Consider the following 9,899-nt stretch of genomic DNA (forward strand, 5'->3'; position numbering starts at 1 on the left):
GTGTAAAGGGTGTACTCTGTTTCCAGTTGGACTATTCTGAGGAAGGAAGTAGCACAGGTTTCCAAAGCGTTCCAACTATCCCTGCAGCTGTAGAGGAGCATCGGTTCCCTGCCCCTGATGTACAGGGTAAGACAGGTTCTGCATTAACTTTGAAACACCTAGATTAACATATTTGTATGTGTTTATCACATCTACCAAGTGATCAGTGTGCTTTTAAAGTGAAATAAAAAAAAAATCATAGCTGCACCTCTGCCAACATAAAACCTCCACAAACTTCCTGTCCAATACTTCCCACTGGTGGTTCATCTCCTATTTGCAGCAGGTCAACTCCTCCTCAGTGGTAGCACTTTTAAAAAAATCCACGCATCTCTATAACTGCTATCAGTCGTGTTGATGTAAATAAATAAATGTGCTTTATACATTGTGGCAGTTTTTCTTTAAGTTTGATAGTAAAAAACATGGCCAAGACAGATCTGTGTAAGCTGTGTATGACAAACTGGCCTCTTTTTTATTAAATTGATTAGAGAGTCTTGGATAGGGAGCACTATTCACTGACTGTAAGGCGGCAAACAACTAATAATAAAGTTTACTATCATAGAAAAAGAGGAAACTAGCAAATATTTACATTGGAGGGTATGTATTGTGTGGGACATTAGGATCCAGTAAATTATTCCATGGTCCTGGTCACATCTGAATCCTTCATAGAGAGCTTCTTTGCAAATTATACGATCTTTGGCAAAACGCGCATCTTTTATACGTCATAAGCGACGTTTTCCACGCAACACTATACTTTAAAACCAAAATATTCGGGTTTTATTTATTTAATCCTAACTTATATCTTTTTATACTTATAGTGATTTATCGAACTCAAATAGTGTGTTAGCCCGGTCCGTGTAAACACTCCTAATTTTAATTCGCTTCGTTGAAATTTCCGTCGCACAATTTACGTCACCTCTGCGTCATCTATGCCAGCCAAGCGCCAAATGTGAAAACACCTCCAGACAGCTGATTTGTTTTTTTTATTTGTAGTTCTTTGCAATGCCAAACAAACACAAAAGGAGCAAAAACAGCGAAGAAACGACGTGCCCCAGCAAAAACCATGTGCTAACCACTGATGTGAAAATTGCACCAATCTTCTTCAGGTGTACTTCAGAGAGGAGGAAGTGGAGCCGCCGCGCTGAGACGACAGTAGAGCTGTCTTCTAACAGTGAGGATGTGCAAAGGGTGAAAGGTCAGCAGCTGTTGTCAGCATCTACAGTGTGTCGCCTACCAGAGGAAGAAGGATTTCATCGGTCTTCTGGGAGAGGACAGTTGCCACCCTCAGCTCTGAACATCAGTCTGACAGAGATCCAAACATCCAACCCAACATTTCCAGTCCAAACAGTGTTCAGCAGTCTGCAGAAGAAAGCAAGCGGCGAGCTGCAGCATTTAGGAGCCACAGGTTAGACTGAGCAACAGTCTGTTATCTGTCTGACTCTACATCCACTCCTTTCACCTTTCTAAATCTCTGTGTCTCTTCTTTCCAAAGCGGAAATCTCCCTGTATCCAAACCCCCAGCAGAGCTACTTAAAGGAGAAGAGGAAACGAGGAGACGAAGGCTGCGAGGCAGTGTCCAAGCGTCTGAGATGCAGTTTCACTGCAGAGCGTGCAGCTGCTTTGGAGAGCTGTCACCTGCCAGCGCAGCCTGTCCAGGAAAGTAAAGTCCTCCAAGTGACTGAGCATCACAGGAGCAGCAAGTTGAGTCGTACTCGCAGACTGAGGCAGCAAAGTGGACGCTCAGCAGGCGCAGTGAGCAGCTGTGACCTGAAGTCTGAATGGACCAATCACAGAGAATCTGACAGCCAGTCACTCATAACCACAGGTGAGCCGTCTCACAAAATAATGGGGAGTTTGTTCTTCTTCTATGTTTTGTTCGCCCCCTAAATAAAACAAAATTAATCTTACTTTCTTCATGTCTAGGATTCAGTTTTGAGGATGTCCTCTGGACTGACAAGTACAGTCCTCGGCATTCAAGCGAAGTCATTGGCAACTCTGCTTCAGTGAAAAAACTGAACAGGTGAGTTTTGTATATTAGCTTTCGAAACCCTTCTCTAAAATATCTGACACTAGCGTGAGTCTGATTTTTTTCATTTGACTTATTTTGGGGGAATGTAGTTGGTTGAAGAAATGGAAACTGAGAGCCGCCAGTGACGAGAGGAAAAAAACAGAGGAAGGGAAACAAGAGGAAAATAGTATGTGCTGACATTTCTCACGCCTAACTGTTACTTATATCACCACTGAGAGTCATAAATGACTTCAAATGAGTCGTGACCAAACATTTGTCATAGGCCTGATTATTTTTGAATTTCCTTAAGACTGAAGTTGTATTTTAACGAGCCAGAATTTCACAGAATTTTCCACGTGTGGGATTTTGAGTTGGTAAAGTAATGACTGTCCTCGTTCAGACTCATGGGACTGCGGAGACTTTCAGGGTGAAGCTGGAGCAGGAGACAACAGAGAGGAGACGCTATGTAACACCGTGCTGATAACAGGACCTCCAGGGGTGGGGAAGACTGCCTCAGTTTATGCCTGCGCCCAAGAGCTCGGCTTCAAGGTTGGAATCTATGAATAGGTCTTTGAATACTGGAAAATTTGTATCATTAGATTTGATCATGCCAATTAAAAAAAAAAAAATCAGCATTTCTGTCAGAAATTGGTTCACGGTATGATTCATTCAACCAACAAAGGTTAATAAGAATACATAAGTACGTAGGTATTTCCAAACATTTTTTCAGTGTATGTAAGATGCCTTAAAACAAGATTAAGAGATTCTCATGATGTGGCTGTAACCTTTTTATTTCACAATCATGACCGGGAACAGACACAACACTCATTACTCACAACATTCTTCTTACTGGAATTATCATCTTTAAACTCTCATGTAAATTTTTTAATACATTGTAGGCTACTTGGCTGATGCTGATATTTTAAAGCATCAAATCACTTCAGTGATTCAAAAAATCAAGTGGATGTCACACATGTAAAAGACAATTCATCCTCTACTTTCAATTTACTTGTCAATCAAAGGTATTTGAGGTGAACTGTTCCTCACAGCGCAGTGGCCGCCATGTTCTCTCCCAGCTGAAGGAGGCTACCCAGTCCCACCTAGTGGAGACATCAGGGAAGGACCCGCTTAAACCAGCTTACTTCAAAAACTACACCACCAACAGCTGTACTCCTAAAGCTGACACTTTACCTGGTACGAGATCGGAGTCTTTACTAAAATTCACATAATGCAAAACCTCCAATTAATAGTTTAGTTACTTGGAAAAGCCTGCAATAAAGATTGTGCTTTAGGGTTTAAAATCTGTTGCAACTGGAGAGAGTAATGGAGACTTCATTGTCATATGACCATATTTCACAAGCATTCGTGTTCTTTTCTTTAACAGAAAAAACAGTGCATCCTAAAAATGTCATCTCCACCACTAAAAAGAGGGCAACAAAGAGCGGCGGCCGTTGTGGTCGCAAAGGAAAAGCTAATCCAGTCACTTTGGCCAGCTACTTCAAGATGCAGGCCAAAGCAGATCACTTACACTTTGGTGGCCCTTTGTCGTCTGAGAAACCAAACACCACGAAATTGGGCAACCCCTCACCAGGCTGTGATCAAACAGTGCCACAGAGCAAAAAGACAGCCACATCGCTCATTCTGTTTGAAGAAGTAAGCCATTCGGCCACCCGATACTCTAGGACCTGTAATTTAACGGATATGAGACCACACATAATCCGTGTTTGATCTGGGTTGGTGTGTGTTCTGCTCCCACAGGTCGATGTCATATTTGAAGATGATGTTGGTTTCCTTGCAGCCATCAAGACTTTCATGACAACCACCAAAAGACCAGTCATTCTAACCACCAACGGTAAACGCGCACACTGTAATTTTGAAAAGATTTGAAGATGAGCTGTGATGCCAAATAAACGTCCTCTTTAGATCCCACATTCAGAGAGAGGTTCAGCTGCAGCTTGGAGGAAATAACTTTCAAAACCCCACCAGCTGTAAGTCAAACTCTTCTCTCTGCGTTCTTGTACAGCTTAAGAGTGAAGTGCATGTTTCGTAAAGTAGTTCCACACTTTTCTCGTATGTTTATATCAGCGATACCCTCTGCTGGCATTTTTTAGTGTACATGCAGAATCCTTCAGGGACATATGAGCAGAACTCTCTCAGATTGTCATTAACTTACTCCATGTATTCAAAGGAGAGTGTCTGCAGCTACCTGCAACTCGTGGGTTTGGCTGAGAAGGTACAACTAGATTTTGATGATGTGAGCAGCCTCCTTAGACTCACCCGGGGTGACGTGAGACGCTGCCTGCTGCAGCTGCAGCTCTGGGTGCACAGTGGTGGTGGGCGAGCATCTCAGAGTGAAGTCCGGCTTAAGGAGCCTACTTGTGTACCGTGTAAGTTCATCTAGATAGATCACAACCTAGTCACCTTTCAGGAAAAAAAGGTTTGCAGCAGTTTTCTCAATTCCCATTCCATAGACTCAGATGCTACTCAAGGTGGAGGCAGTTTAGACTCACAGGTTCCACCACGTCAAACAGGCTGCACTGCCAGCATGGTGGGTCTCGAACTTGTGACCCAAATCCAGCTGCTGAACCACCTAAAGGCAAGTATTCTCTTTTTTTTTTTATAAACTCTGCAAGAAAAATGCACTTAATCTCTCTTGAGTGTCTGATTCTTTAGACTCAGTACTGGTCTGAAAGAGACATGAACAAGCTCCTGATGCTGCTAGCTGAGAGCTGGAGAGGACGTGTCCCCCTTCTCTACTCCAACCTGGAGCTTTTACTACCTGTTCACACTGATCTTCACAACCACGCAGTTTCAAAGACGATAAACGGCAAACATGTTAGGAATATCTCCAGGCTCAGCAGAAAGAAGTATAACACAACATGTGACACCACCTCATCGTCCATGAAACAAAGAACCTCCTTATCAGTGACCGTGGCCCCTTCAAGAGCCCCGACTTCATGTGACAAGATAGAACAAAACACAGCCAAAGTTGAAACCGTCTTCTTAGATGCCCTGACTGACTTCTTTGACCTCATGTCGTACCTCGATGCCACGCTGCAAGGTGCAGCACCGCTTGTTTCAGGCTCATGCAGACCTGAAGCACTGGTCTGGACTGGAGCAGAGATTAAGGACGGCTTGTTGGACGAGACAAACGAGGAGGAGTGCAGGAGCTGGAGCCAGGAGAGGCTGTTGAATATTCAGGCTGCTGTTGAGGGTTTGGGGTGTCACAAGTGCTGCTGGCGATTGTCCGAGGTGTGGAGTGAAGCTCGGACGTGCAGACAGAAAGAGGAGGACAATGCGACAGGAAGCGTGGTGGCATATCCTGCAACTTCCACAAGACAAGAGCTCACCTTTACTGTTCGACCTCTGTGTGCACCAAGGTGAGTCTGCCGTCCATATCCCCACCCTTTTTTAGTTTATAGAATTCTTTAGGGGATCATCTGTCTCATCTCACTGTTTTTCACAGTGCATGTCTTCCTTCACCACATTTATGAACCTCCCCTTGGGCCTTCTTTTTCTCCTGTATGGCAACTCTATCCTCAGCATTCTTGTCCTGATATACATCACATATACATCCACATCCCTACACTGCACATGCCCAAACCATCTAAATCTCACCTCTCCAATTTATATTTTTTTAGTAGCCCTACATGCTCTGTCCCTCTAATAAACCATTCCTAATCCTGTCCGTCCCTGTCAACCCCAATGAAAATGTCAGCACTCCTGTCTCTTTTAATACTAAACTTAATATGAAATTCAGGTTAAAATGCAATTACGTTGTCGTGCACACACAAAGGCACTTTTTTAAATGACCAAGATATTGAAGTTTTAAGCCTACATTCTTATTGCTTCAGTTCAGATGAGACACGTGGATGCATTTATGTGCCATGTTAGAATAAAATAAATGAAATAAAATAAAAATTCCATCCACGCATGCATTTCCATAAACCTGAAAATATTTCTTTTTCACCGTGTTCCACTTGTACCTCCAGTGTGTCCCAAAGGAGGTATGAGCTGAGCAGGGCAGTGTTTGGCAGTGAATCCTTCAGCCTGTTGGGGAACAGAAAAGCTGTCAGTGTTGACTACATGCCCGTCCTCCGCTCCATCTGTCGCTTTCAGAGAGCACAGCAACAGAGAGAGGAGCCAGTCAGGTGAGTCAGACACAATACCACAAGTTGACTCTCACCTCTGGACGCCCGCTGTCACATAGTGAATAATTCACACTCGTGTCATAATGATACTAATTCTGTTTATGATGTCCATTTCATTGAACCCTGTAACATCAGATTAGTGTGACAGTGAAAACAGATGGTGGTAATGAAATGTTTATTAAATACTATTAAATACAGGTATCTCAATTTGATCCTTAATATGATTTTGTACATCTACAGCTAACATTTTAATAATTTGTTCTTGAACCAGGTGTATGAACTACCTCAGTGGGTCTCAGCTGGGCCTCTCAAACTCAACTTTGAAACTCCTGGCAGAAGATTTCTCATAAAATCTGTTGAATGTTTGTGTGTTGTGATGTTCCTGGATACTGTAAAAAATTGTACATTGTTGTAATATTATTTTTATTATGTAAATAAAGTCACATTTGTAATTATCTCTTTTCTTTCTAATTTTAAATATTCCAACAATTGTAATCATGTATGAGCGTGATCTGCTGATGATTCTTGTTGTAAAAACATGGTTCATAAAGTCTGACACAAACCAACATGAGAGCAAATCCTCAGACAGCAATTTCTGCAAATTCAATGAGTTTGATGTAACAACAAGAATCAATATTTTAAATGTACCAACAACCTCCACCAAATCTGTAAACGTCTGGCAGAAATTCTAAAAGTTCAAAAGGGCTCAGAGTGCCACTTTAGATGCTGCGTGGTCCTTTGTTCTGGTTAAGAAGAGGTTTCACTGAGCAGCTCATAAAATGCCACGGCCTGCAGCAGGGCATCACAGAGTTCGTCTCCTTCTTTTCTGTTTCCCATCTGGAAGGAATTCCTGTACTTGACCAGCAGCTTTGAGGGGACGTTTATCCGGGGGAGCTTCTGTGTCACTGACTCAGTCATCAGCTGTTGCACTGTTTGTGCACTGCTGGTCCGACATTCGCCCACCATCAGTCCAAAGTGGCGTCCCACAGCAGATCGCATCATATTGAGAACTCTTCAAGAGAAGATTAAATTAATGAAGGAGAGAAATTTTGTCATTTGATACATCTGTGCATACTTATTCTGCCATTCAGCTATAACTAATTATGTTTATGTATATTGATGTAATTTACAGATGAATATAGTCAAAATTAATATTTTTCTCACCTGGGAGGAATATTAGACTCTGGTGGTGAGATTTGGGGCTCCAGCAGAGCAAACAACATGGCCTCCACCACCCTCATATGGGCCATGATAGGGAAGAGAGCTGTATTCTGGACTGAGATGGAGGATTTCTCTATTATGTAGAAGTCTGCTGGAGGGAGGACGGCCACGACTGCAGACACCTGTTGACACAAAATAATACAATCTGTGCATTTTATACAGACTTGTCGATGTTAATAAAGATTTAGTACAGACATGAGCTTATAGTGTTCCTTAAAGCAGTTTGTCAGTACATTTAAAAAACAATAAATATTCTCACATCATTCAAATAAGATGAAGCCATGTAGGTTCCTTTAAGGAAATTGGGACAATCCAGCTGTTGCCAGTCCAGTACCTTCATCCCACGGTCGACGTGTGCCCAGGCGATTTTATTAGTGCCACATACTATTGACACGATAGAATTGGCATCCTGAGGAAACAATTATACAATAAGGACAAATGGACAAAGTGAATTATCCTGAATCCGGTTACATTTTACATTTAGTGTCTGAACAGTGATGAGAGGGACAACATCAGTCACCTACCACACACTCTAAAACTGTTGTGACTTGCATGCATGGCTGGATTATGAAAGTCAGAGCATATGATGAAAATTATATCAGGTAGATGCTAGAAAACACAGGAACTTGAGCCCGAGTCGCTGTAACCAGCTGACTGGCATTAAATCTGCCCACACAAGACCAGAACCTCACCTCAAACCAGGACATGTCCACTTCTGGCCTGATGAACTTGGCCAGCTGGATCTTCACCTTCTTCTGCTTCCTCACCGGGTTGAGGATGGAGTCGAAGACGGTGACAGCACTTTTGTGCTTCAGCAGCGGCACATTCAAAACACTTTCCAGAGTTTTGAATGGTCCGTTTTTAGTCCTGTACTCCACAATGTTGACACATTTGCGGCCTCTCAGGAGCTTCACATCGGCCAGCTCTGATGATGTGGCGTTGTTGAGGAGCCGGAGGATGGTGTCTCGTTGCTCAGAGGTGTAGCAGGCGTCCAGAGGTCTTTGGGTGTCCTCCTTGCAGGGCTCAGAGGCGGAGGAGAGGGTGGCGTTTAGAGTCTCGAAGCCCGCCACGGGAACCAGGCTCCTCCAGCAGCATGTGCACTGGAGGTAGCGCAGCTCCAGCTCGGGGAGACCCCCGTGCTGAGGGCGGCGGAACAGACCGGACAGACCCGCGTAGTGACCTGTGGAAGAAGGACGAGGGGGGCTCAGTGAAACCTGGACCCCACAACACGTGAGTGCGGAGAGGTCCTGTGAGTCACTGTGTGTGACGATGTGAGACGACGAACAGTAAAAAAAACTCAATATTAATTCATGTTAGCGTTGAAAAGGAGCTAAGATAAACTGGCACAACACGGTTCGTCTGTGGCATCTAATCTACGCAGAAACCCGTAAGAAACAAACCTTCACTAGAGGAACTTGCCTGATTGAACGACCGACGACAGGAAGCGCCTGGCGACCCACATCATATTTAATTAAAGTAAATAATCCCTCTCTTTAGCTACACCACCGTGCAGGTTGAACAGCTTTACCCTTTGGTTGTTGTCCGTCGCTTTGCAATCGTCCGGTGTTGCTCAAAAACCGACTTCTATTAGTTCCGGGTTTCTTCTTCTATGTTGTGTCAGAGGTTAAATCGATGTTAAACGTGTAAACTTATCTTATGGCAGTGTGAAGAGTCAGTGCACTAATTCACATGTTTACTGATCTGCATTAATGCACCTGCTTATGTTGATATACTCCATCTGTTAATTCTAGGGCACCAAAAATATTAGAAACACCTCCAAGTGTTATGCAGCACATCCAGAACCACACATTTTAGTTTCTAGTGAAGGTTTAGTAAATCTAAATATAGATTTACAGTATTTTCTATAGCTTGTTTGATACTGGACACTTTTATTCACTACTTTTATTTCACAGTTTTAGGTTTTCCTGGGTTTCCTGGCTTGAATATGTTTGACTGACACATTGGGATATTTTCGATTAAACTGAGTTAACCAACTACCCACAATATAAAAATGCTACTTACATGGTAATGCATCAGGTATAATAATCTCTGACAATATAACACAGACAGGGGGCTTTCTGATGCATTATTATTACTTACCATATATTTGAGGCTCCACCTCTCTGCAAAGGCTGAAGGAAGGACCTTTACAGGCCCAAGGAGGATTGTAAAACCTTTGTTCAAGCAGCTTGTCTTGCAGTTACCCTTCCCCCTAGTGGCTGGAAAACATGAATGCAGCACTAAAATTTGGCATAAATGCAGAGATTTTTCTTTGTATAAACTTCCTTCTCCTTCATCACTGACCAGTTCTGCTTCTCTGTGTAAATACATCTGAGGTCATTCAGCAAAAATCCAAGCGCAACAGCAGAAATCTGTGAGCACTTAAGTTTTTCACAAGCGTGCAGCAGCAGCAACCTGAGTGCAAAGAGAAAGGACTGAGCTGGGACATAGTAAATCTGCAAAAGCAACAATACACGGGTGCA

At 43.1% G+C, this 9,899-nt stretch overlaps 2 protein-coding genes across 3 annotated transcripts; one reads left to right on the forward strand and one right to left on the reverse strand.

Moving 5' to 3' along the window:
• The first annotated feature begins 958 nt into the window (after positions 1 to 958).
• On the forward strand, positions 959 to 6,650 carry atad5b (ATPase family AAA domain containing 5b). Of its 2 annotated transcripts, none has more exons than XM_026359261.1 (14): positions 959 to 1,441; positions 1,529 to 1,861; positions 1,960 to 2,056; positions 2,155 to 2,231; positions 2,445 to 2,593; positions 3,067 to 3,238; positions 3,429 to 3,697; positions 3,803 to 3,896; positions 3,968 to 4,032; positions 4,233 to 4,431; positions 4,516 to 4,640; positions 4,718 to 5,424; positions 6,037 to 6,195; positions 6,467 to 6,650. In XM_026359261.1, exons 1-14 carry the CDS (start codon positions 1,039 to 1,041, stop codon positions 6,543 to 6,545), a joined length of 2,928 nt encoding a protein of 975 aa, XP_026215046.1. In that variant the 5' UTR covers positions 959 to 1,038; the 3' UTR covers positions 6,546 to 6,650. The 2 variants fall into 2 exon arrangements, with proteins under 2 accessions (XP_026215046.1, XP_026215047.1); XM_026359262.1 differs by having other exon boundaries at positions 3,094 to 3,238.
• tefm (transcription elongation factor, mitochondrial) lies at positions 6,638 to 8,959 on the reverse strand. Its single transcript, XM_026359266.1, has 5 exons — positions 8,836 to 8,959; positions 8,109 to 8,596; positions 7,676 to 7,825; positions 7,360 to 7,538; positions 6,638 to 7,207 (listed from the first exon to the last, which is right to left on the reverse strand). The coding sequence occupies exons 1-5, from the start codon at positions 8,879 to 8,881 to the stop codon at positions 6,943 to 6,945; spliced, it is 1,128 nt and encodes a 375-aa protein (XP_026215051.1). The 5' UTR covers positions 8,882 to 8,959; the 3' UTR covers positions 6,638 to 6,942.
• Positions 8,960 to 9,899: the final 940 nt, after the last annotated feature.

Source organism: Anabas testudineus, chromosome 1 (genome assembly GCF_900324465.2).
Source record: "Anabas testudineus chromosome 1, fAnaTes1.2, whole genome shotgun sequence".
NCBI lineage: Eukaryota > Metazoa > Chordata > Actinopteri > Anabantiformes > Anabantidae > Anabas > Anabas testudineus.

Coding starts and splice junctions, on each gene's coding strand:
- atad5b (XM_026359261.1), top strand. CDS start 1,039: ATGCCAAACAAACACAAAAGGAGCAAAAACAGCGAAGAAACGACGTGC. Junction 3,698..3,802: donor CGCTCATTCTGTTTGAAGAA/GTAAGCCATTCG, acceptor CTGCTCCCACAG/GTCGATGTCATATTTGAAGA. Junction 4,432..4,515: donor GGAGCCTACTTGTGTACCGT/GTAAGTTCATCT, acceptor CCCATTCCATAG/ACTCAGATGCTACTCAAGGT.
- tefm (XM_026359266.1), bottom strand. CDS start 8,881: ATGATGTGGGTCGCCAGGCGCTTCCTGTCGTCGGTCGTTCAATCAG. Junction 8,597..8,835: donor GTCGTCGGTCGTTCAATCAG/GCAAGTTCCTCT, acceptor CTTCTTCCACAG/GTCACTACGCGGGTCTGTCC. Junction 7,826..8,108: donor TGGACATGTCCTGGTTTGAG/GTGAGGTTCTGG, acceptor TTGTTTCCTCAG/GATGCCAATTCTATCGTGTC.